Raw genomic sequence first — 27,973 nt, forward strand, 5'->3', positions numbered from 1 at the left:
AAAGGCGTTAAGATTTATTTTTCAAGCAATCTCATGTATAAGATACAATTATCTTTCCAGTAATATGCAAAGAGAACTGAGAAGTATAATCTTCATACAAAAAGATGAGCAATAAATTCATTTGAGTCTAAACATAGAAAACAAAATGCAGCATTGCACTGGGAATTAGAAATATATTCCAATATAAAATGTTTCAAAAATAGTAGCAGTGTTTCTTGATGAAAACACTGCAGTTCTCATTCTTTAATGTTCCAAAAATATTAGATATTTGTAAAAAAATCTGATTTTTGTCCCATACTGCATTTCCAAAGCAGAAAAGCAAGTATGGTGCATGCATATATACAGAGGAACAACTCTGTGGTTGTGTATTCCTGGGCTAAGGGAGGGGACAGAATTCTCAAGTAAAATCCTGGTCTCACCAAGCACTGGACTGGAAGGGACCAGCAGGTACAAGTATAACTTAATCCTTAGTTGTAGGCCATTAATCTACCTGGAGAAGCAGGAGGCAGCAGAGAGCAGAACATTGCAGGCTCCATCCTTACCCCAGCTGCATCTACCAGCCAGACAACAGACCAGCAGCCTGTAAGGTCAGTGGGAAGCAAAAGAACTTGGTGGAGACAGGATTTGGTGTGATATATGCATGGAACTGTAACAGAATCCAAATCTGACATTACATTAAAAAAGCCTTGGTTCAGTAGAAAAAGTCCTTCTCTTTCACAGTAACACCTGCCCTTCATTCTCCCTTTGGCTCCTTTCACCCAACTCCCTAGCATCTGCTACTTCATTGCACCTGCACAGAGAAAATCCAAATCCTGAGCAGCAAAACCTGAAGATCAAAACTTGAATTATTGTTATGGCTGCTTTTCCTACCATGCAAAACAACACCTGGAATTCCAGCCTCTTGGAACTGTGATTACAGCATTGGTTCTCAGGAAGGAAAAGGCATTTATCAGCAAAGTGCGTTTGTGAGCAAAGCTGGAAGCAAACAGCTTCCTGCATCAGTATTCAGCTTTAGAAAAGGGAAGCTCTAGGCAGGTGCACAGGTACCAGTGCAAATACAACCTGCCCACAGCATTACACCTCACAGACCTGACTGATGAAGTCTAAGCCATGCTTTAAGTTGCAAGGGGGTGTAGAAATCCCTAAGCAAAAGCCAGAGAAGCAGGCCTGAAACAAAAAGATGCAATTGGTACAATGTTAAGGAGAAGCTGCACTTGGGCTAAAGTTCAGTTGTGGACTGATGTGGCTAAACTGCAGCTAGAGCAGGGCTGACACATGTGACAGCACAGCACTCAGCAGCAAATGAGCTGGCAAACTCCATCAGGCTAAAGTGACACAGAATTGAGTAGTAGGCATAGGTTCCCAAGTGAACGCTTCAAAACCATGCTAGCAGAAGAACAGGAGCTAACTCAACAAATGGCAATTTATACCTCTAAACCTGGTGCATTTCAAAGCTGCATACACTACACAATGTATTCCCTTTGTAACAGTACTTAACTTGGATGAGGCACACAGTGTAAGTGGGAAGAGTAAACATGTCATTTGGAGCATCTTCTAAGCACAGTAACTGTGTTGTATTTCAGATTGCCCTTCGTAGCTGCAGAGCTAAATGTTAATGTGCTCTCTCCACAGCACAAGGCAACACGTAACAGCAGGTACTTCAATATATTGCAACCAGCTTCCGCTCTGTAACAAGAAAGGGTATAGGGGGGAAGCCTGCTTTAAATTTTCTTCCTCCTCCAATTAATTTAAATTTACATTCATTATAAAGTGATTAAAAATATTAAGATCAAATATTAAAGAACTGAACATTTTCAAGATTTAACAGGATCTTATTTGCTAGTAGTGCAGAATTTCTAAACTATTTTTTGCATATTGTTATTGTGAAAACATTCATGAATACTGCTAAAGTGAAAGGGACAACCAGACTTAAAATTTAAGTATCATGTCCATCTCCATTTTTCTGAAAAATAATTTTTACCACATGAACAATTAAACTTCACCAATGGAGTTCATTACCCAGACTTTTCCACCGCAAAATAATCCACTAACAGATTTTTCTTTCAGCTTAAATTTGTCGCAATAATAACCCTATACACTTAGGAGATAAACTCTAATAACAAAAAACAAAAACCTTCTGAGATATTTTAGATAGGATAAAGATAAAAGGATAAAGATAAAAGGAAAGATCTGATTGATGCTGAAACATGTACATGAAAGCTTAACAATTGTAAGAGGAAAATATCACAACCTGTGAGTATTGACAGTTTCTACATCAAGCCTGGTGGCAGGTTTTACAGAAGGCAACATTTGCCTATGAAATGGCAGGTGCTGCCTTTAGCTGGTCCAACTGAGATTCTAAAAGGGGAGGTGGGGGAACCAAAAAAACCCAAAACCTGATAAAATCCACTGCTTTCAGTTACTGTTTGATAATGCTGCGAGTACTGTACATAATGCCTTCTGCCCGAACACGTTCAAGTATTGGCCCATAAACATTCTTTGTCAAAGGTATGACCATTCCTTTGGCAGTTATTTCACCTGAAATAAAGGCATTAAAAAACCAGTGTTAGTCCTCTACCAGGTTTATTTGAGAAAGCTTTGGTAGCTTCACAGTGGGGTTTTTGGGACACAGCCAGATCGAGGTGCAGGGAACTGCTGAGCCATTCAGCCCTGTCACATCATCAATTATAATTTATCATGCTAAAGGTTTTGTCTATACTAGTGTAACATTTAATATTAAATGACTTAAAAATCTTTGTGGATTAAGCAGTAAATTAAGAATGTCACTGAATATCTGAACATCCAAACATGCAGATTAAAAATGCCTGTAGACAGGAAGCATCTGACAAATTACAAAAAAATACACATAAATGTACTTAAGAGACACTATATATTTACTTTCTACAGGCAGGAAGATAAAGAGGATTGAAATACTGTTACTGAAGTTGGAATAGGCACTTACCATCTAGAACCATTTTAGCAGCTATAGCTGCGGGGTATCCTACTGTTTTAGCCATTGCAGAATATCCTTTGTTATCCCCATAGACAACCAGATCAATAAATTTGTCTTCCAAATGGCCAGAAGGATGCCTGAGACCTATTTCACTTCTCATAACAATCATGTCTCTCTCTCCAGTGCCTAAGAGAAAAGCACACAAACTATCCATTACTTGTATGTCAGTCACATCAAGATGAGGTTCCTAAATAGCTAGGCACTACACATACACAGCATGCATATCAGGGAAGTGACTGAAGGCAACAGAGGAGGACAGAACACTAAGATCAAACTGAAAGTGTAACAGGAAAAGAAAAGGATAAATTGGGGAGGTAGGGAACATCACAATACATTAAAAAACCTATCAAGAAGGTTTATTAATGAAGGTGAGCAAACTAATCCAATTAAGGCTTATAAAAGATATTGCCATGTTCCATTCAAATCCATGAAAAAGAATTTTTCCCATACCAAAGGGCAGCTTCATCTCCATGTGCTTTGCAAAAGCCCCTACAATGGAATCTGCTGCTGGAACCGGTTCATCTCCCAATAAACCTAACCTGGCAGAAGAAATGAGGAAGACTTACATCATTGCCTATCAGCAGTTTCATCTCATTTTTTTAATTTCCAGTTGTTCAGCATACCAGTTTAACAGTATTAACATGAACCAAAATGGCTAGAATTGCAAACACTTCTTTTTTAATTTTTAAACTTTCTAAATCATTGGAACATTTACCATTCCACTGCTTCCAGCTGACTTTTGTCCTTGTCCAGTTTGCTAAATACAGCTTCTTTAAGAACATGGTGCTCAGCGGGTGACTTAATTCCAACCAGTTTGCACATGAGCTCTTTCTGTTTGAAAACAAAAGGTTCATGAAGGTCTGACATCTGTTCCCACTCCATCTCAAGCAAGGTTTTGAGAAACAACTACTCTACTAAGATCAGTTAAAATCCAGGACTTCAGAGGAGTCAGCCTATGTGTACTGGGAAAGTGAGAAATTTGAGAATTTTAATCACAACAGGTGAAAATAGGGTTTATCTTTTCCTAAAAGACTTTGTACCCCACTCCTCCACTGCTTCACCCCATATTTTAATCTTACTCCTTCCACTAGCAGCAAAGAAAGAACATAAAAGCCTGCATAAACAAGGAACACTAGGAGAATATTAGGATGAAAGAGAAGCCCCCTGGAAAATGACAGAGTGAAAATTTAGAGATAGGGTATCTTTCAGTTGGTGTAGAAATGGAGAATGTCCCTTTCAAAAGGAAGGAAACAGACCAATGAGATGAACAAAGCTCTGGCAAAATCCTGTGAGTGTTACCAAAGAGATTTCTCATGATACTTGTGCATATCTGAAGGCCATTCTGTGCCACCTAGATGCTAATTATTGCTTGCTTCATTCACAGCAAGGTGGATAATGTACTATAAGCAAGATATGAAATATGCAAGAACTGCAGAGTCTACAAGCTCATGTTAGCCTTTCTCTTCTACTTTCCTGACAGAGTAGATGTAAAAACATTGCTAAATGTTTGCAGTGAGAATAATGAGTTTATAGCTATTTTTACAGATTACATAATACTGTATACTTATTCACTGAGGCTAGAAGAACTGGAAATTCCAGTCATCTTTGCAAAGAAAACTTCAAACTATCAACTCTAAAATTGAAAGTAGACAAAAAATTATCACAAAATAAAAAAATAATAATTTTTAAAAAAGGAAAAAAAAAAGTAATTCCTATATGGCCACCCAAAAACTCCTGGAGTTTGCTCATCTTCCCAATACTAAATGTTAGTCAGAGACAAGCAAGACTGTGGCCTCTTCATCTTCTGCTTTCTTGGTTCTGAGAACACCCAAGACATTCTTCAGCTCTTTCCACCCCATACTGAAATATAAAATACCTAGTCTCTACAGAGACAACAAAAATTCTGATTGCCAAATGTAACAGCAGCACATCAGAGTCATGTCTTGGCTGAGATAAAGATGAAGTAAGGCACCCACAATCAAGACAGAAAAGCTGCATAACAGAAGATCTAAAAAATGCTTGTACAGAATTTCAATAGAAAAACAAATTAATATACTCCTTTATGCACAAGCTCTTACTTCTTGATGCCCTGAAAAATACTTTTACACTGACAATCATGAGCCAGTAATAATTTGGACACTGCAAACTCCGAGCACTGACGATTAGACTGTGACTAACAAAAAGCATAAGACAATTCATAAAAATATGACCATGGCTTTGCCTAGCTGAGGCCTGAAAGCCTCCAATGTCAGACACCCCAGAATCTATCAGAGAACCTGTTCCAGCACCTTATTCCATTCCTGCTGAAGAAAGTTCTCTTAATTTCCAAGAAAAAAAACATTTCCAAGATTGGGATGCAGTAGAAGATTCTCATTGCTAACCACACCCAAGTCTAGCAATAAGAAAACCATCTGCTGAATAAACCAGAGGAAGGAAGGCAGAGTAAGCAGAGTAACTCACCCAGGTTAGAGGTGGTGTAGTTGAGCTCAGCAAAGGATAAGGATCTGGGTTAATTAATCCTAGTTTTACAAAGCCTCCCATGGTTCTGGAGTATCCCTGAAATAAAAGATTAACACCATTAAATACATTAATCACTTGAAAATGAGGTATTTCTCCTTGGTTTGAATGCAGTGATAGACATAACCATAATTATTCCCTGGGAAGCCAGCCACAATAACCTGATGCCAGTGAGGTTAATGCCATGGAGCAGTGTCTTCCCCAGCCCCTCTCCACCCTTCCCCACTTTTCAATACTTTTTTTTTAATGGCTTATTCTGTCATCAATACTTCCATGGCAAGTACCATTGGTTGCTGAGATCAAAGGACTCAGCTGGCCAGCACTGGTTGAAATCCCAGCCTGTCACTGCACGGTTGTGTCAGCCAGCTGATAAACTACTGAATACACAGAGCACAATGCTGAACTCTGCTCACCCAGTTCCACACCACTGGGATTGTGTGGACATCACATGGGCTGCTTTTAAAGGTAAGAATCCTGTGTGTTTATTTCTCATCTTCAGGAATATCAGAGAGACAAAGCAGTAGAATGGTTTAAAGGAACTGCAAAGGTTGCATTAGACTGCACAATAAAAGAAGTCTCAACTGATTTCTGCTTACTTCTGTTTGTATCCCATTAACATGCCCACACAGCTGCTGAATACCTGAGAGCACTTACATGCAAGTGACTAGAAACACAAAAAAAGCAGAATGGAGGAAATAAAGCACCCTGAAAGAAGACTAATTAAATTAGGAGTCACTTATTACGAGCACTAGGTTATCAGCTCAGATGGCCTTGCAGTGAGATCCTTCTGTGTGAAACCTCTTTTTAAACTGACTCCATTAGGTATCTAAACTTGATCTCTAAAAGGCACTTTTAGGAGATGATTGGCTCCTCAGTGAACAGATGGGCTTCTGCTCTGCAGCACAGCAGCACGTGCAAAGGGCCAACACTAACTTCTGTCCTGCTCAGCACAGCGGCTCTGTGCTGGCAGGTCAACACAGTATAAACAAAAAATAGCAATAATAGCACCGTGCAGGCAGAGGTATGGAAACCCTTCCCCAAACCATCACCACCCCAGCCCAAAGTGCTGGCCCTGCTGTGGGGGTTAAGGAAACAGCACTAACCACAGGAACAGCACTCTTGCAGCACACTGACATCCACCTGGCATGTCACCCTGACACTTCTGCAGTTCCTTGTGCTAGCCCATACAAAAGAAGAAAGTTTTACTAAGCACCAAATGGAATAGATAGGATTGTCATATTAGGATTCCATTATGAGATAGACACCTCCCACATATTTTTACAATCTCTTCTGAAAAAGAGATTGTATCTAGACTGACAGAAAGAGAGCTACTGCAATTTATAACCCTTTTTCCCCCATATTGGCCTTCCTTCTCCCATGCCTTTATCTAAGCAAGCTTCCCTCCCAGAAATACAGACAAAAATCCTGTTGTATTGCAACAGGGGAATTAAGACAAAAAAGACATACAACTTCCTCAGACTATGGACAAATAACAATAACTTAAACCCTAGCATAAACCTTAGCAGACATAATACAACATCCATAAAAGCTTTTTCAAACCTTCAATATGATTCTAGGTTTATTCCTTCTTAATGCATATTGACTGAAAAAAATAAAGAAAAAGAAAGTCTGACAGAAAAACATCAAAACATTTTGATTCTGCTTTGGACATGTAACAAATGAAAGGAAAAGACTTGATCAGTTAGAAGGGAAACACATCTATCTCTTTACATTTTACTTAGCTGACCAAAATTATTAAGCTTCTCAAATTTAAGATTTCTAGTTACTTAATGAAAAACTTCTCAGATTGATGGAAAATCATAATTTTCTGTAAGATTTTTACATTATGTTTTTCATGGGAATATAAGAAAAGAGAATTATTTAATTTTTTAAATCTTCTATTGATCTGACACCAGATACAGAGCCAGAATAAAAAGAGGAAACACAGACTATGCAAGAAAACTGGCCAATTGTCTAAAACAAATAAAATTATTTTTCCATTTTGCAGCAAATACCTGTTAAATATACCAGGTAAAGCTACATTAAAAAAAAAAAGATAACTGCTTTCAGTTGTCTCTCAACTGGGAAACTGGGATAATGGGGAGCTCATAAACAGCAAGCGCAGACCTGTAAAAGGCTTAAATACACATTTTTATTGAAATCGCAACATTCATCTCTTGAGGAAAACAATAATTACTAATAAAAACACCAACAACTTACTTTGTATCGTAAGGTGCCTCTCAGTAAAGTATGAGCTGTCTGAATGCCATATGGCTCAGCATATTTTGTACTGTCTCTGTTAGGAAAACCTTCAAGGTTTAATCCTGGGAAAAAATCCATTGGAGTAACAGAATCCAGTAACGCTCCTCCAGGTGGAATATTGATAATCTAAAGTTTGTGAAAGAACAGCAAATATTATTTTTGTGCAGTAGTATTCAACTTATTTTAGAACAGAAAAGATAAAGTATGCTCAAAAGCAGGAAAAACAAGTTTGGCATTAAAGTGCAAACAAAGGCCCAATCTAAATAAAGCAGTTGTCCAAGCCATTTAATCATACTTGGTGCAGGAAGACCATGCAATTTGTCAGCCATCAAAGCGCTAAAACAAGCCATGTTCTTCTCACACACACAGTTAATTCCTGCTGCACTTATATTAAAATGGCAGGTTCCCATTTCACTTACATTAATGCCATTTTGGACCATATCTCTAACTGCACCAGTGTGATGGGACATGAGCTCTCTGTTTTTTGGTCAAGTAATTTATTATGCTGTTTAGGTTTTGTTTGGTGTTTTTTATATGGGAAAGAAAGCAGATATAAACAAAATGATGGATGCTTGCTCCTTTTTTTAAAAAAAATATTAAAATAAATCAAGTGATATCACACGGATATAAAATTACTGCCCATGTGTGTCTTTACTTGAAGCTACAAAGCACCGTGGAAGGAAAACAAAAAAAAAAACAACAGGGGACTAGTTCTCTTACCACTCTCTTCCCAACCACAGCCCTGAACCCCGTTTCCTTCAAGCAGCTAAACCCCAGATCTGCTATGCAGCATCAATACAAACTCATTTTCTGACTCCCGAGCAAACGGACAAGGCTTACTTATAGAAGAAATACTAAAGCAGTGAAGCCTGCAGCCAAAAGATACTGTTGTGTTTGCCAGGCAAGACAGGTGTGTGAAAGAATCCTACACAATGGTCAAAGACATAAGTATTTAGAGGCAAGGAGGGAAAATTGCAGAATTTACTGACAAGCTCATCTAGTGCTGGCCTAATGACTCATTCATATGCATGATCTAATTCTTCCTAGCAATGGGTGAACCAGATCAGAAATAGAAATATTTCAACATTTTCCAAGAACCCCTTTCATCTGAAACTTATACTTCATTGCTTTTTAAATAATGATCCAAAATACAATCCCTGCATTTTTCCTTTCTTACTTCCATAAAAACAGTAGAGCACCAAAATGTCATAAAACATAAAAGATTATATTTCAAAAGAATTCTAAGTTTTGCAGATCAAAGAGTTTTAGGTACCTAGCTAAACTTTACAGTGGTTATACAAGTCAGTCTCCTTGACAATTGCAATAACTACTCTGAGCAAGTGACAGTAGACGTAGATGGAGCTGGAAAGCAGAAATGTGATAATGGCTTGCAATAGCTTTGCACAAATCAATTACAATGTTTACACAGAACAGAAGCAGTGACATTTGTAAGGTTAAGTCTAATGACTCCTGCACAAACAGCAAAACAAAGCTTCTATAAAATAGACGAAAAAGCATTTCACAAAACCCACTCAGTGAGTTATTGGTATTACACATTGCACCAAAAGAGAAAGGAATCAAGAGTTCTACTGTGCATTGTGCAAGTACAAAATGAAGCTATTTGATTTATCAACACAACTAGATAGACAAGCATTCTCACCTTTATTTCACAGGACCAAAGACAGGGCAATTAAATAGCAAAAGCAACTTCCAACAGGAATGGAAGTTGAATCCAGAAAAATCAACTCCGATCCATTGCTTTTGTCTTTAGAATGAATTCCTTCCTGGCAACCAGTTTCCACATAGTAAGTAAGTATTAAGCTAGCAGCAGCTAGGTATCATCATGCTCCAAACATAGTCCTAAGTGATTTATGCAACTGGCTTAGGCAACTGGCTTGAAAGTAAACAGAGCATATTGCAAGTCCCAGTTCCTTCCATAGCCAAATACCACAGTTTTTGTCTGGTTTTAAATGAAAATTTTCCCATTACTTCACCTCTCCATCTTTTAAATACGTAGCAGACTGAACTGTATTCAGCAGCACTCCTTGTGGACTCCAGCTGAATTTGTACCTCAGAGGATTGTCAGAGTGCTCTGGAGCTGGTAGGCCACCGCAGAAAGAGGTGTACGATACAACCTGTCAGATTTATCCACAGGAAAGAAACAGTGAAGAGAAAACAGATCAGGATGCATAGAGATCTACCCATCAGTTCTTGAAATTTCTGTTTTTCCCCAAATGGGTCAGATGAGAAGGATCTACAGTGGGGAGGGGAAAACTGCAGGCACTGCCCGTAAGGGAGAGGAAAAGATACACTGGGGCAGGGCCATCTTAGCTGATATTCTCACCAAGTGAGTTAGTAGCTACGAAATTCAAAGCATCATAAAAAGTAAAATGTCCAGAGTCTGTTACACATCAGTGACATGCTCAAAAGCTGCATGGTGTTAAAAGAACAACTTTACTAATAAAATCTTGGCAGAGCTACGCACTCCCCGCTAACCTTACCGTAGCACCAACTTCTTTCGCCTTGTCAATACATTCCATCGCCAACATGTGATCAAGACCAGGATCCAAGCCCATTTCACTGACAACTGTAATACCAGCAGCTTCTACACTAAAAATAACAGAAACACAGAGCCATCAGAATATTCACTATTACTGGCCTTTTATTCCATAAATCTGTCCAATCTGCCCAGTGAACCTTCCCCAACACAGTAAATTCTGGGCTCTGTCTGTAGCTTGTGGGAATAAAGAAACAAAAGCAGATATAAAATCCTGAAAAGTGACAACCATCTAAGAGCCTTCTAACCTTTTCTTCTCTTACTTCTCTGTGCCTAGGTGCTGGTGGAAAAACAATTTTCTACCAGCTATTCCATATCCCACAGTCTCCTGGACAGTGCTATCTATAATGCAGGAAGGTAGTAATGCAGAGAGCAGCACAAAGCTAGTCATAATTGTCCTAAAGAGCTCCTACAAGGAAGAGAGACTAAAATGCCTGCTTTCCAAAATTACAAGTATTTGGGGTTTTTTTCCCTAATAGTTGCCTACATTCCCAGAGGAGTTCACATATCACCACAAACCAAAGATTTATTTTATTTTCAAAATCAGTTTGTCTTTTGACAAATGCGAAGTACCCTTTTTATTTTTTTTTCCTGAGTGCATGCTTTATTTTCAATAAGAATGGTAGGAGAGGCCCCTAAATATCCCTCACTTTCTGCAACACTGATTCTCTACCAGTCTAGTTTTTTTCTGTTTTATCTTTTGTAGAGACACAGCATGTACAATTCCTCACTTGAATACACTTCAGATTTTCCAATACTGTGCCTCAGAGGAGCACCTAGATTAAGCTTCATGCTCAAAACAACTTCCAAGCACATAGTAAGTAGGACAACAGAAACATTAGTTAGAGTTGTCACCACTTTGAAAATTATACAGTGGGCATATCCAAAAGAAGAGCATGAAGGAGGAGATTACTGTTTATTGTTTTTAGGTTTATTGTAGATACAATAAACCAAGAAATGAGTTTTTATTACGGGAAGGCAAAGGATGACAAACAAGCTTGCTGGTAGAATATGACAGGACAGCTACTCAGCTTGAATATCAGCCCAGCTCAAACACCTTAACAGGTCTGAGGGAAGAGGAAAAGGCACATTAATATGAAATAGGATGATGCAGGCAGAAAAATAAATTCCATTATTTAGAGCATTAGTCTAACCAGGTTGGGGTACGCACTCACTGCAACATGCACCTTTGGGAAAGTTCCTTGGTCCTTCATCACAGAAAGAGAAGCAGAAAGAATTTGGAAAACAGTAATTCACAACAAGTGTTGCAGATGTAACAGACTGCAAAATATTCAGATAATGCACTAAAGAAGGAAGCAACACCAGGGAGATGCTAGTTCCACACCTACCTCTCCTGAAGTTCTTTCATGGCTGGTGTTAAGTAGCTGGCTGTTACCAAGTTCACTTTGTTGTCAATACATTTCTTAGCAACAAAAGGATGTGCTGAATAAGGCAGCAAACTACAAAGGAAGGAGAATCATGCAACATCAAAATTCAACCAGTTACTTATCTTGTCACTGGAAAGACACTCAAATGTTTTTTGAATGCCTACAAAAGAACTCAAGTAATAGCTGAAAAATACAGTCACACCTGCCTTGGAACATACAGTCACACCTGAGCAGTTCCATACCAATGAAAGTGAAACAGTACCCTAGCAGGACAGCATTGTTGTATGCACTCAGAACAGGGCATTGAACAATAGGGAAGTCATTCTTGAGAGGGCATCACACTTCTCTGTGAACCACAAACCACTGAACTCTTTCCAAAGACATCTTCTAAACAAGCATGCTGGAGGTTTAGAAAATGCAAAACTGTCCTTGAGAAAGCTTGCATTACAAAGATCTTGGTGAACTACTTTGTGAAAAGCACATTCTACATGGAACAGAAGCAACATTCATGACAGCTGTGGCAAAAGAAACAAAATGGCAAGGACTGTGAAGTTCCTTCCCTGTATCAATATCTGGAATGAGTTCTTTCTTAATGGGATATACAGAAGAAATTACCAAGATGCCAGAATTTTTCCTCCTCTTGTGAACATGAAAATTTGATCCCAGAGACACATAAGCTTGTGGATGCAACTGGCCCTTCACATTAACAAGGAAATCCACCTAACTGGTGAACACTTCTGAAGAAGTCAAAACCCCTTTTAAAGTTCTGATGCCCTGCTACATGAGAAGGCAGCAGCCAGTTACAACTACTTGCATGCACAAATACAACCCCAAATCTTGGCCATTAAAAAAAAAACTTATGAGTTGATTTAGGTCAAGCAACTAGGGGAAAGAAGCAGCATGACTTAGGGTTGAGCCTGTCATATTTTACACAGAAATCTAACCTGATCACAAGGTCGTGGTTTTTCACCAAAGAGGACAGCTTTTCCTCATGCTTAAGGACATCCATATGAACTGGAGTAACATTTCTGTACTTCTTTGTCAGTTGTTCAAGTTGCTCCTTCATGACAGATACTGTTTCAAAAGTCAAACAATAAACCATTACCTATAGGTGAAGCTAAGTCTAAAGCACACCCATGTATGATTGTGCCATATTTCCCAAAGAGAAACATTTGCATGCATGTTTTCCTTCACTAACAGTTGAAGAAAAATCAGACATTTTTAGTAAACAAACATGTTCAGAAAAACTTACTCGATCCCTCATTCCACATGTTTAAAAAGAAGTATTTTGAAACTCTCAACACACTTTAACAGAATTCCTATTTACAGTCAAGTTTAATAGCTTAAAGCAAAACCTAATTCACCTCAATCACAATTTTAAAAATGACAAAGATAGAAACAATAAGCTTCAGCTTAGGTCAAGTGTGAGCAAAAGTGACTGACTGTCAGTGTTCAAACTGACTACTTTTAATATTTACATATGGCTTAGTCCTCCCAATCCCAAATACCATATTGTGACTAAATGGGATAAACCCAGTCTCTGCCTGCCTTCACTTAACTACCATTATAAAGAAAGCAGAACTGAAAGAGATCCACAATAACAACACCAGTATTTGCCACCTCTGACTGGTTTCCCATCCCGCTCACCATGCTACCAGCACAAGCCAGAGAAAACAAAAAAAGGAGTGGCCAAAGAAGACAGCACATGGGGCACAAGCTCCTGGGGAATTAAAAAGCATCAGCACTTACCATCATAAGGAAAGCAGAACTGAAAAAGAGAATGACAGTAACACAACCAGTATTTGCTACATCTGACTAATTTCCTTTCCCAGCTCACCATGCTGCCAGCACAAACCAGAGAACACAGCCAGGAAAAAGGAACGGCCAAAGAAGGCAGCAGGAAGGGCACAAGGTTATGGAGAATTAAAGGCATCTGTGCCTCTGAGTTAGGGCCTTATTCCCTTATGGCCTTTCCACAGTCAGTGGGAAATAAACATTACCAGAAGGTGTTTCTCTATATCCTACAAATCAAATTGTGCTGAGGGAAAAGAGCTAGGCAAAATCATCCACAAATTCAAACTTAAAAAAATTTGATTACATGAAGGTTTCCCCATTAAAGCTATCATCTGGATTTAAAGTGGTGTAGCCTAACACTATGAAACCAAACATGGCACTTGGATGTGCATTTTGTTTTCTGCACCTACTTGCCTGCTATCAAAATATTAAAGAGTAATATCTTCATGTCCCTTTCCTTCTGTGCTATTTTTGTGCATGTGTGCTGTAGAAACTGCATGTTTTTAAGCTACCCAGATAAGAGGCTATGTTTGCTCAGCGCCTGGCAAAACAGATCTTCCAGTTCACCTGGTTTCCCTTCCTGCTACTGCACTGCAGGGAGTGGATGCAACCTCTGTAGTGACAAGGGGATGGGCACTGCACATTGCTGTAATCCTTCCCTCTTCACCACCTCAGGAACTGCTCATAACAAGGGTGCAGCTTTCCTAGATTTCCACTCTTCCTCCCAGTAAATCTTTTCCCAGGGGTTAAAAGTACTATGGTTATCACCATGAAGGGTAGAAAAAGCAGCCAAGAGCCAGGTATGAAAGTAACATGACAAAAAAAAAAAAATCAATGCAATAGCAACAAAAATCAACAGCAATAAAACTGTAAGTTCTAAGGGAAACGACTTCCCAGCAAAATATCTTTCAGGCAATAAGGCAATAGAGCCTGAGTTTTAAATCTGAAGCCCCAGAATCAGGGTAAGGTCATCATTAAGGGTACAGAAAAGGATTATTGAGATGCCCAGCCTGAAATATGCTACAGATAAAACCAAAACAGAGGAATAAACAAGTAGGCATTTGGTGCTCATGGGAAAGTCGGAGTCTGAAGTTTTACCATCAAGACACTCATTTTAAGAAAAGCAGTTACTTAATTCATACAGATGTCTATAAAAACATTTTCATATTCTTGTTGTGTGAGGCTGAAAACACAGCCAAAAACCAATGTACAAAAATGACAGTATGTACAAAACCAATCCTGAGCCCAAAGCAGGTTAGAAGGAAAAATACTTTCCAATTTCCCTACAGGTTACACATGGAAACAGTTAACTTCTAACATGGCTATGTCATTTTCAAATCAATTATTTAAAATCAAAATGCTCACAAAGCTATAAAATCCTTTTCTGCTGTGCATAATAACAAAGATTTCCTTTATCTCTTCTCAGGACCACATCCATTTATTATTTATGAGAAGGGTTCTGCCACATGCTTCAGTAAGACATAATACTGTAATGAAAACAAATTCTTACATACCAACTGTGATGTCAATGTTGGAATCTCTAGTGAGATATTCAAGCACAGGGCCAGAAACATAGCCAGATCCCAGCAATAAAACCCTCTTCTCATTACTCATCTTCAGTGACTGAGCCTGTTCCCTAGAAGGTGTTCAAGGCAAAATTAAAAATTACAGAAGGAAACTGTAATCTGCCTAACAGAAGAAATATGTTTTAGTAAGTCTACAAACCACGAGCTCTATTCAGACCAAGAGTCAAGCTCCTAGCTCCCAATCCAGGACTATCGAGCGCTGCTCCCATTCTTCTGCTGCATAACTTCTAGTTCCTTTCCTCTAACATAAACATGATCAAATCCATCAACATTCCCACTGCTTCTCCAATTTCTTCTAGCTGTTCATCAAAATTTTCCCAATGGCCAAATTACTGTAACCTGATACCTTGAGGGCCACCAATGTCATGCTGGGCTGTCAGAAAGGGATTCCAGGCTCTGCCTTGCTCCCTTTACAACACAGTAACTGTTAAAGGACACAAAATCATGCTGGTGAAAGAGTGTTTTGTAAATTACACTAGGTTCATATTAGTCCACCACAAGAACATGATAGTCAATAAAAGTCAAATAAAATTTAATGCCCAAGCAAGAAATCATTATTGCAGACAAGGACTCAGATTTGAAAACCATCACAGCGTTTCAACCTAACTACTACTACTCTCATAAATAAATTGAAGTAGATCTGTTGACTTTCAATATATGATGTACTCACATCAGATTTTGCATTTCTTTCTGTCAACAGAATAATGCGCTCAGCAGTTGTTTAAATATGCTCTCAGAAACTCATAAATCATAGCAGGAATACACATTTTGGCTGTTTATAATTAGTTTTCTTTTTAGGTTAAATTTGCATTAAGTTGTAAATCAGGATTGTGAAACTGTGTAACATATGACTACATAGAAAAAATTATTTAGCAAAAGAAAAAATTCTTAAAGCACTTCTTATTTTTCAAGAAAGCTGTTCACTGCCCTACTGTTTAATCTAATTAAAGGAGATTGAGGTTTGGCTTTTCTTATCCCATACCCTGAAAACAAATTTCAACAATAGGTCGGATTTTCAAAGATACAGTCTCATAGGAATCTTCATAAGCATATAAGCATATAAGCAAGATCCTCAGTTTCACCTTTGTCCACTAAGAGCTCATACCAGCATTGCAGATTATGCCTCAGAAAGAATGCTGACCTGTAGCTGACAAGATGTTGTCCACTCTGCTGAAACCTGCTGCCCTTAGAAGAGGACCAACCACACATCTACTAAATAATATTTGGTTCAGATATTTTTGAGGCTTCTCATGGCAGCCAAAAGTCAGTATTTTGGTTGTGTTTTTTCATTTCAAAAATGGCCATAACAATGATAGATGATGTAGAAGTCTGCCAGAGCAACATCTGAGAGAGAGCAAGACAAACCAGAGCACTATTGCCCAAACTAAAGCATGGCAGGAAGTGTCTGACTATATTCAGGGGCACAAGGCCTCAAATAATACCATTGAAAAACTACTGTGAGTGAAGAGAGTTAAATCAATGCCAAATACATCTATATCATATGTCTGAAGCACATCCCAGCTTACTGTATCAGTACTGTAAAGCCTGAATTACTCTCCAAAATTTCAGATGTTCCATCCCCCTTTACTCTTATTTCAGAGCCTTTTTTAAAAGACATTCTTTTCAGATAATTAAATCTGAATGGTATGTACCAATGTATCAACTCTCTAACCTAAATTATTACTATAGATTACTGTAAATTTTGACCTTCATAAAAGTTTTACAGATTTGATTTTTCTAAAAAAAATGTTAAATCATTATTTAATACATTCACAGAAATTCTCCTAAGCCGTTATATTGCAGACCCAAGGGTTTTCCTTGTCTTCCTCCTATAAGAACATCGTCCACAACTGAACTCTTATGGGCAGTGAAAGAGAAGAATTTCTCTCCATGCTTTAGGGAACAAAAGTGGTAGGTAGCTTGGAGTGTTGATGAAGGAGAAGTTCTTATATGAAAGCAAGCTGGATTTTGCAATCCAACTTATCAGATTTACTAAAAATTTTCTAGTGTGTAGAATGAAGTCACACTTGGATCAAATACAGCATGTTTACTCTAGGACAGGCAAAAACATGAGCTGCCAAATGACCCATCAAGCATGAGAACAGAATCTACACAGCTCCAGATTATGCCTACTCTCTATAAATGAGTTTTAATAATTCAGTTACAAATAACATCTACATTGTTAATGTGATGTGCCTTTCCAGCTGTGGGTGAGAAACCAGTAAGAGTTAAGAAGCAAGTAAGGGTGCAAAGATGTAGATGAGTTTGTTTGGTAAATCTAATGGCACCCAAGACAGTTCAGCTCATACAGTCTGGCTGTCCTACATCTGAAGTGTTCACAGACATTGAAGGAGTATTAGCAAATAGTCTAAATAGAACCCTCAGAAACTAAACTGGATGTAGCATAATACTTTTCTAGAGTGGAAACAAGCCACATAATTCCTATAGGGCCTGAACAAGAGCACATCTCTATCTAAACCATCACACCCTAAGCAGTAAAACCCTTCTTTCATTTGCATCACCTCTGAAGTTTGCAAAACAAAGGACAGTATTGTTAGCAGGTCCTGCTTTTCTGACAGCTAAGTGAACAACACCACTGAACAAATGAACATCCCATGCAGCACACAGATCTGCAGAAATATCAACAATCAACCCAAAAAAAAAACCACCCTTGGAAATGAAGTCTCCAGGGTAGTTCACAAAAGACCATGCAAGTGATTATGGAGGAAGCTAAAAAAATATCAGATCCTTGCACTGTGTGAGGAATAAAAAAAATTATTATTGAGACAGCCTCTTGAAGGGCATAAATATCAAAGAGCACATAACAAAAATCACTATGAGCTGAAAGCCTCTGAGAGGCAAATAGCACATTACTTAGTGTGAAAATTCACCTTTAGTTCATCATGCACAAGTTCATAACCAGAAGTCCCAAAGAAAATTGGAGAGGTTTGAGATGCAGAAGTCAACACACTGTTTTTAGTGCAGAGTGTATGCAGTGCTTATGGTCAGACCAATTTAAATTTTTGTAAGATGTACAGTGTAGCTGTCACTGACCAGGAACATGAACCCACTTACTGTGAAATTAACATTTTTCATGTGTAAACTATAGATATTTGTTAATAGTAAGGGGGCAAGGGGAATGGAAGGGATGGACAGGTTATTTATACTTTTGTTAGCTTAATTCACTCTAGGCTACCACTGGCACATAACTGCTGTGACAGGGTGGGGATGAAGTGGTAGCTGAAGCTGTAGGTGATGAATATAACAAAAAGTCTGAGAGTCTCAGAGTCTCCTCAATACATCCAGTCACAGAACAATGCCACACAGCACAGCACTTGAGCCACACAAGAAGTAACTAGATTCAAGGAATATTCAAGAGCCTTTTGCTTTCAGCCATTCCTTTCAAATGACTATGTTACATCCTTTTCACAAGGGCAAGGAGTAACAGAGTAAATCTAGCATGTGGCTGCTCTCTGCCTCTGGTAAAACAGTTTTCATAATGCAAGACAGAGAAAAATGACCACTTTCTCAACTTCAATGTAAGTTACTAAAAACACGTGTTAATGATTTAGGCAATGTGCATGAAGAAATAAGATCATCAACCTAGAAGACATTTAAACACAGTGCAGTATAGATGCATTCCACCAAGACACAAGAATAAATGAATGTAAAAGGGGAGACAGAATGCAGACAGGGTGGCTTTTTAAATCCTGAATCAAATAAACTTTAAGAGCCTACATTACCTGCTCTCTCTCAGTTTCTGAATATATTGATACTTAGGTGTCAGTGAGCCATTGGATGCAATCACTGCCTGGAAACATATGAAACAGATTTTGAGGGCTTTATGTGTCTGTATATTTCAAAGCAGGGGAAGACAAGAAGGGTGCAAAATTGCAAAACTTACATCTCGAACAACAGGAGAGTAATTCTGTTTTTCAAGAGGTTCTGAGCCTTCTGATACCAGCTATGGAGATAAGTTATTTCAAATCAGGTCATTTTATTACCAAATATTTCTCAAAGTAAAACATTAAGATTTTGAGCAACATTTAAATGCATGCAACAATACCAATATCTTGTATATTTGAAATACTTATGGCTGCAATCAGCATCACTTGACTTTTAGGAAAATACAGGGATTCAAACAGCAGTCTGACTGTGAGGGATTGCTGAGTGCCCAAGAAAATCAGATGTTTACATCTGGTGCAGGGTCCAGAAGCAATGAACTACCCACCAGAGCCTGTTTTCTGCCTACAGAAAGTGTTCTTGACAAATCCCTAAGACATCCAGGTCACTCATGTCTCATTCACATGTTTCCTTTTCAAAGGATTGCCTCAAGGCTTCAAAAGCTTTTTTTCTTTTTTTGAAGTACGAAGTCAGTTATGTTCTACAGCAGATTCCTTTTGAATGTATACAGGAGACCAGAAAAGCAACAAACAAGCAGACCAAGTTCTGAGCCTTTTACCTTCTTGTCGGACACATAAGCTCTTACCATCTCTTCAATATAAGGGAAAAGCATGTCCCCAAAGTACTCTGTTGCTTCTATAGGAAGCTGAGCTGGCAGATTGTCAATGGAACACATCAGAATCCCCGAGCCTTCAACACTGAAAGAGAGAAAACAGCTCTTCTAAACTACTTCTTAGTACCTGAAAGGCATCACCTGTCAGAAGCGTTATAAATGCATGATTTTTTCAATATAATGTTTGACTCTACGAGTTACAATGGAAAACAGTACAAAGTAAGGGCTCTCCCACCTGTCATGAGTAATATGCTGGTCAGCATCATACATACAAAATGGGTTGTCAATTGTTGTACACTCAGTCATAAATTCTATAGATCCTCCAGTATCTGCTGAAATGTCACATATGGCCAGAAGCCTAAAGCAATTAAAATAAAAAGACAGTGGAATAGAGTATTAAACAAATTACTAAGAAACACAGGTATAAAAGGTCACAAGTGGAGAGAAAACAAAAGAAATGCGAAAAAGATCTATGTAAATTGCAGCCTTCTTCATCTCAACCAATTTAGACGTCAACAAAACACAAAAAATGGTACCCAGGAAGATAATGGAAATTTGGCCCTATTGTACTCATCAGGTTTGCACTCCTATCAAGAGCATCCAATTTCGTGGCAAGACTGGCAGAATCCATTCACCCACAATATTTTCTCTCTATGCCCTGTGCTGCCAACACCTCCTATTCGTTTCCCATCTACCATTTCTCTCAGGTCATGCCTGTGCAGTCCTGCATTAAACTAACTCCCCATCCTACAGGGAAGCCTAAAGAAGCAGCTGCCTTCTACCAGTTCACAGATAGCAGGTGCAGGTGGAGCATTCATTAGCCCAATGCACAGCCTCTGGCTCCACTGAAGGTTAACTCTTCAACTCTTTATTAGTTGTATGAGAGAACGAAAGGTGTCAAGAGCTGGCAGAGAAGAGACAAAGACCTGATCCCTCACCAGGATATATTTTCATGTCCTCCCCAAATCTGTGTCAGGGCTATTAGAGAAAGGGTGGCTCTCACCCCCATTGAAAGGAGACTAACCCTTGATTTGCACGCCACATTCTATCCTTAAAACTAATCAGGGCTGTGAAACATTTCCACTACCTGCTGCAGAAATAAGAGGTGCTAAGGAACAGTTATTGAACTTGCACATGTCAAAAGACAGGGTAGCAAGCACTTTCCCTAAAACTCTGCTCAGGCATAGAAACTTCTCCCAATACTGGTGCAGCAGGTACATTCCCAAATACCACACTTTTATTTGTATGAGATTCTGTATGAAAATCAGTGGCAGAACTACCTCTGCAGAAAGACAGCTGATACCTGCTAATCATTTCTACTGTAATGTTTTCAAAAACTCCAAACTGTGAAAATAGGACTGCAAAGCACAAAAGAACAAGAGTGAAATCAATGGGGCACTGTAAAACATGCCACAGGAAAATGGGGCACTGTAAAACATGCCATAGGAACAAGGTAAAATAAACACAATCATTTACTATGTGCTGTGGTGAAACTACCTAACATTACAAGTTAATCACTGTGCTGCAAAATTGTTACAAGTGAAATGAGTGTCTTACCTGTGTGGTAATTCAGGACAGCCATCCATTGCACCAGTAGCAGATTTAACTGGCACCAGCAGCTTCTGAGTGTCCTGCCGACTCAGCAAGCGAGGACTATTTTGTTCCCAGTATATGCCATTAATTAAACAAGTTGTGTAGGGTGCAACCTGCAGAGAAAGTTACAGATGCCTGATGTTTTCACCTAGTACTTTAAGAAGAAGGACCTGGTCCAGCATTTTAGGTTAACGCTCTCAAATTATGACAATGCAAAAGTATAGTAAGTTCAAACACTCTGTAGAAAACCCTTCATAAAAAACCAGAAAAGATGCTCACATCAATGTGAAAGCGAGAAATGTAATTTTCTGGATGTTTATCATAGTCTGCTGGATCATACAGTCCATCACGTTTCCTCACGAGATGATGGTGACGACTTAGCACTGTTCCATAGACTTTCCTAAGGTCTGAAGTAAAAAAGAAAAATTAGCTCTTATAAACCTTGGACAAAAAGGGTTTCTGTGTTTTCAATCACTATTGTCACTGCGTACCTCCAGATCTGGAAACTTCCTTTAACTCATGTGGTTCCACAAACTCACATGGGAGAGCACTGAACATTTCTTGAGCACCCTGAAATCACAAAGAAGGATTTAGAATAAGCAGACCATAAATGTCATGTAACACTGCTCACTTGGTGTTTGAAAACAAATGTAAAATTTCACATACAATTTGACAGCCCTGCCAAAGAACAGCTCCAGAGATGTACACATTGTTTCACACCTACTCCTGCTTACCCAAAACTAAGCAGCTTGGGCATTGTGTGCAAGGAATTTACATCATTCCCCACTACTGCAAAATGCCTAAACCACAATCCAGTGCCTGGCTCTTACTTCTAACGGCTGAGCGGGGAAGCCTCAACTCAGCCACAAGAGGGTTTTGCTGCCACTCTGTCTGAGGAGCAGTTTCTCTTTAGGAAAGATCCCTGAAGCCACTTCTCATCAGCTGTTCTAAAAGCCAGGAACTACAAGATGACTTCCCCAATGAGCTATGATCACAACCAGAAGATTTTCAGACACATCATCCTTTTGGCTAGAAAGAACACATTTATGCAGGCAGTGATTTCGCTTTATAGCTGGAGACTTGTTAACTGATCTTTGTTGCCAAAACCAGGCATGACACAAAAAAATAACCCTCAAGTCAAGAACTTGTAAGCCAAGTCAATGATATCCAGACATAAAAACTCAGCAGGGGCTGGAAAAAATAATTCTTTCCTCCATACCTTAACTGATTGATTAATTTACCTTGTGAGCACAGAGTCAACAGTGCAGAGAGAGGGGGAGAGAAATCATGCAGGTTGGAAAGGAGAGAGAAGCAGTAAGATTTAATCCATGTTCATTGATAAGAAGTTAGCACGTCAGCCTGGTTAGGCATGACCTCATATTAAACATCGTAGTTTACGGTAGTTAAAAATTGTTACTGGCAAAGGAATATGTGAAGCTCAAGCAAACAAAATGAACCCATCAACCCATTTAACCTGATAGAGATCAAATGCCAAGAATTTCTATTAACAATTATATAGCATTTCATTTTGAAGACAATTCTTACCTTAGAAACATTACCAGTGCCCGTAAACACAAATGTTAAGGGCCCCACTGACTTTGGCATCAGTCCCAGTGAAATTTCATACCCGGCATCCCGTACTGCCTGCACAGCCTGACTGCTATTCCTGTAGTTATGTGCCATCCCAATGTGCTGAAATCAAAGGCACAGACCAATTACGATATTCTCCATATTCAAATACAGATAACTAGCAGATACCAAAATTTATTTAGCTAAAGAAAAATGCATAAAAAATACTCTTACCATGAAGGGAGTGTGATGACCCAGAGCTAAAAATCGCAAACCCAATCCATGCAGAATGTTGATCATTCCTGTTGTTAAAAAAACAATAGAAAATTGGACCATCAGTCCATCAGTCTTAATTACAAATATGCACAGTTAGAAACTGCAGAGATTGACTGAAGCCTCAAATCATCCCAGGTATTTTTCCTATGTTTTTATATTAATACTTTACTTCTAAAGAAAGTCTACATAAAACCAGAGAAGAAGAAAATTAATAGCAGTCCATGACCTTAACCTTGCTCCTGGCCCATTATGCATTTAGGCACCATTTAATATTCAGATATCCTTTTATGAGGTGTATCCACATCACCGGATTCCAAAGAAGGAAATAAAAGAGTCTCCTGAAGAAACAGTGCTAAAGTTCAGTAGAAAGAAATGAGAACCATGCCACACAAGAATCAGATTAAATGCATAACAGTGACAAACAGATATTGTTCAAGCTCTTGGGACTGACAGCAGCTTTTTTTTTATCAAAAGCCTAATCAGTTCATCTCTTGATACTTAAGTCTGCTCCAGACAGTTCAATGGAGAAACAGGACTTCAAGACAACAGCATATAATATTAGATTTGTCAGGAATCCACATGACTACTTGACATGTTGTCTCATGAAAGTAGGAGGCACAAACCAGAATGGAAAAAAGCTGTTAAAAGCAAGAATTCAAAATGCAGTTAAAAACACATCGCAAGCCTCAACTTCCAGGAAGGACAGACAACCAGAAGTATTACAGGAAGTCACTCGTTGCAAGCCTGCCTTTACTTTATACACTATACCTGCTACACCAGCCCACTTTCCAAAGGCCACAACTCGCATTCCTTTATGATCAACCATTTTTTCATAGTCAAACAGTCGAATTTCCTGAAAATACACAGCAAACTGAGTATTAAAACTTTCAGTGAATGCAGTCTGTGGCACGCTGTTCTCCCAGGAACTACCTTTTCACATGCCTTTGTCATTCTTCATTGATAGAGCCTGATGGGTTTATATATGGTAACAAGATAAAAGTATAAAAATAAAAACATAACAGTAGCACTGAATTCTTGTTTGAAAGAGTGTCTGCATTGCCCACACCCTCTTTGCACAGGGCTCCCCAATGTGCCACTCCAGCGGCTGCAGGCCCATTCACATCCTCTGGCAAGAGGCTGCTCATTTCTGCATGAACTGGCTGCCTTCCTCTGAAATGGCCAGATTGCACTCCAGCTTAGTAACTTCCCAACTCTTCGTGCTCAGAGAGAAAGAGCCTCCCTTGAGCACACCATGCTCACAACTTATCTGCCTCATGCACATGAAGAGAGTAACACTGCAAACACAAGATCCTCTGAGCAAGAAATACTCAAGTTTCAGGAAAGGATACTGAAAACTGTCCTCGTTAGCCTTGCTTACAAGTATGTGTGCTGGAAGTAACCATACTAGGCAGCAAGCTCTTGATCACACTTAAGCATTAAGTTCATTTTCCATCCCATGTTAATTGACAATGATCTTCAATATGACATACTTTTACCTGTTTTAAAATCTCATCCAAAAGGGGCATGTTTGCCTCTTGGGCTTTAATAGTGTGAGAGAAGAAGGCATAGTTCTTTTTAGGGATTAATTTGTCCTCTGGAGGTCTCTTCACACCTATTATCAGTGAAGCTTCAGAAATATCTTCTTGAATAATGGCACCTGCTTTGACGTACTCCTATGAAAGAGAAAAATCAAAGAAGATTTTTCTGTGTTTTTTCTTAATCAGATCTCAGCATATTATCATCTAGAACAGGGGAAAAATAAATAATTCTACCAAGCAGAAACAAGTTACTGCATGTGATACATCCACAAACTTCTTTGATAAAGAGGTATCAAGTATCAAATTGAATTACCATGCTATTATCCTATTATACAAGGCCAAATTATAATTATGTGTGAGTAAAGTACTTCATCTTACATTTACAGACTACAAAAAGGGTATTTTACTAAATTTGAAATATCTTGCAGTATTGCAATAATGAACACTTTGTAAGATGTTCAAATACTTGGAAATAAGTTTAGAGAAATCTGAAAAATTCAAAAATATGAAGACTGATGACATGTGATTTTATAAAATTGTGTAAGTGCAAGTCCAAGCTGATGAGCGATTTCTAAGGAAATGCGATAGTATGATCTGTGCTTTGATGAAAAAAGCTTCGTGTCTTAATTAAAAAGTGGTATGTGCAAGTAATGACTAATTCCCTACTTTTGTTTCAATTTGCATCTGTTTTCTCAGTTATCTTACAGCAGAGAATTGCTGCTGCTACAAAAACTGTAAAAGCTCTCTGTCCTGAAGCTCACAGCATTAAAGAATAAAACTCTCTCCTCATTTCACATGAGGAATAGGACTGAAGCAAGAATGGAATTCACCAGATTCATCTTTCCTGCTCTTTTAAAAAATACAGTGTTTTTAAGAGTTCTTGCCTTCTCACAAACAGAAGACAAAAACACCAATGCTAAAGAAATTCCCAAGCTTCTACTTCAAGAGAACCTAGAACTTCTAGGGAGACTGATGACAGGACACGAAATTAATAAAAACAACTCCAAAAACCCACCATGATGCCAAGATTACATTAAAAGGCTATAGAACTATTCCCTTTCCTTTTCACTAGCATGACTCCTCATTTAGCAGCAAAATTTACGTGTTTCTGGGGGTTTTATATGTTTCCTTATGAATAGCCTTTGAATATTATTTTTCCTGTACTATGGTTAACAACTGCACTATGATTTTGCTTGTGTCTCCAAATGGGACCTTACTTTTTCATGGATGGCTCTCCGGTTTGATGGCTGCACCAAGACCTTGTATCCCATCTTTGTCAACTCCTTAACATGCTTTGGTGCTAGAGGTGCTCTTCTCTCCCACGCATTGACATCTTCCCTCCTGATGGCCAGCACAGACTTACGATGATGACAACGCTTAGTGTGGTGGAACACACACCTACCGTTTGTGTGACTAAAGGCTCGGAGCATGGTAAAGCCTGATGGCAGCAAAGACAAAGTAATAAAACAACAGAAGTACATATGCAATTCAGACACTGTTTGTGCAAAAGTTCTGGTCTCCTTTAGCATCTGCTGTAAAACACAAACCAGACACTTCATACTCTAGTTCTTCATACTGTTGTGAGACATGAATTCAATTTCAGTGAATTTTGTTGCATCTTGATCTGATGAGGTGTCTTTAGAGACAAATTTTCAATTTTAGTAGTTGTTTTGATTACTGTAAAGGAAGGGTTTTTTAATGTGTTCTAGGCAGCTACTTTTAACTGCAGGGCTTAAAAAGAATTCTGGAAACTTAAATTTTCCAATTATATTCATTTGCCACCATAAACCAGGCAAAGACCATCAAAACTTGCATCAAGAACAGTCAGAACTAACAAACATATAGAAAGAAAGCAGAACACAGGCTGTATGGCAGGCAGTTGATTAAAAGAGAAAGACCAGCACCAAGTATACAACTAATGCTTACATAGGGCAAAAATGGAAGATCAAGATCAAGACCTTTAACTACTGAGTAGCAGTGAGCATATGTGTGACCAGGAACAACACGTTTTTGCCCTAATATGATTTTTCTGCAAAATGGAAAAGCTTCACTGGAACAGATTCCCACTGCAGAGAAAAACCCCTTTATCTTCTATCTCGGTCTCTTCACTCCCAGTGAAGCCTACGTGCCACTGCTTATTTCTGCAGGGACACTGCCAGGTCCAGCATCAAGTATCCAGGAGCCTAAGGCCGTCAGATACATTTGCAATTAAAAGATGTGAATCTCAGAGATAGGCTTCAAAAATGTGAACTTTGCTTCCAACGCAATTTTAACTGATAATACATGAATCTCTGTATCTGAATCATTTGGAAAATCCTGTTTGTCCTCATGCCTCAAACTTGTAAAATCTCTATATACCTAAAGACTTCAGAGGTCCTGTTTAACTCCAGGCTTGGTGAAACAGAGGGACTAGCACACGAAGGACAGCACGAAGGGAATCATCACACAGTCATCTACAACAGCTCCAAGTGTGGTCTTCCTACGACTGCATCTGTCCACCAGCCAAGGTTACTGTAGTGAAGTTGCAGGTATTTTGACACTTCTCTTCAGCATGCTAAGAGGGTTCTCAAAGGGCATAATGATCCCTCTCAAAACAGGAACATCATGTCACTATCTCAGCACACTAAGACATAACGATGAGAGCAGTTTCTACTAGAACACTGCACCTCGTACCCAAGCCTGCACTGAAGCAAATTTCCCTCCCACAGAGGACTTGCACAAGGAGAAAAGCGACGCCTTCCTGCGGGAGTGCACCGGGATCGCGGGTGTCCGGGCAGGGAGCAAACAGCCGGGTGACCTCTGGCAGGCCAGAAGTTCGCCTGCATGCCTCCCCGTGTGTGCTCAGGCTCAGCCACAGCGATATCCACATCCCGTTGGAAAAGTGAAACTAACTTGAGCATTCCAAGCCTGAGTGCTGGGAACCCTCCCCGGCCCCCCCCCCACCCCACCCCCCAGCAGCCGAGTGACCGCGGGGCCGCCACCGCGCCGGTCCCTGCTGGGAGCGGGTCACATCCCCGCGAGCATCCCTGGGGCTGGGACAGTGCCCAGCAGCACAGCGAGGGGCCTCCCGCCCGCAGGGGCGACGCGCGGACGGGAAAAAATCCCTGCGGAGCGGCAGGGCAAGGCAGAGGGGCGGCGGCGGGCAGGGGGAGAAGCGCTGTGAGTGGGCGAGAGGAGGGCGGAGGGCGGCGGGCAGCGCTCGCTGACTCCCGGAGCGCCGGGCAGCACAAACCCGGAGCGCCGGGCAGCGCGAACCTACCTCGGGCAGCGGGGCAGCGGCGGCACGGCCGGGCGGCCCCGGCCCCTCCTCCGGCCGAGGTCCGGCGGCGCCGCCGCCCCGCGCCGCAGCCAACCGCGAGGCGGC

At 39.6% G+C, this 27,973-nt stretch overlaps 1 protein-coding gene across 3 annotated transcripts; it reads right to left on the bottom strand.

The window, feature by feature from the left end:
* AASS (aminoadipate-semialdehyde synthase) lies at nt 1–27,921 on the bottom strand. 3 transcript variants are annotated; one of them, XM_066550631.1, is made up of 24 exons: nt 27,869–27,921; nt 25,827–26,047; nt 24,568–24,744; nt 23,840–23,924; nt 23,030–23,097; nt 22,772–22,918; nt 21,718–21,796; nt 21,506–21,633; nt 21,191–21,339; nt 19,869–19,991; nt 19,607–19,718; nt 19,022–19,081; nt 18,861–18,928; nt 15,046–15,167; nt 12,682–12,811; nt 11,699–11,809; nt 10,294–10,402; nt 9,787–9,927; nt 7,751–7,918; nt 5,474–5,569; nt 3,729–3,844; nt 3,464–3,552; nt 2,963–3,139; nt 1–2,538 (listed from the first exon to the last, which is right to left on the bottom strand). In XM_066550631.1, the coding sequence occupies exons 2-24, from the start codon at nt 26,037–26,039 to the stop codon at nt 2,420–2,422; spliced, it is 2,787 nt and encodes a 928-aa protein (XP_066406728.1). In that variant the 5' UTR covers nt 26,040–26,047; nt 27,869–27,921; the 3' UTR covers nt 1–2,419. The 3 variants fall into 3 exon arrangements, with proteins under 3 accessions (XP_066406728.1, XP_066406727.1, XP_066406725.1); XM_066550630.1 differs by lacking the exon at nt 27,869–27,921 and having other exon boundaries at nt 1–1,686; nt 2,397–2,538; nt 25,827–26,168; XM_066550628.1 differs by lacking the exon at nt 27,869–27,921 and having other exon boundaries at nt 25,827–26,168.
* Between the last annotated feature and the right edge of the window lie 52 nt (nt 27,922–27,973).

The sequence above is a fragment of the Molothrus aeneus genome, chromosome 5 (assembly GCF_037042795.1).
Source record: "Molothrus aeneus isolate 106 chromosome 5, BPBGC_Maene_1.0, whole genome shotgun sequence".
Classification (NCBI taxonomy): Eukaryota; Metazoa; Chordata; class Aves; order Passeriformes; family Icteridae; genus Molothrus; species Molothrus aeneus.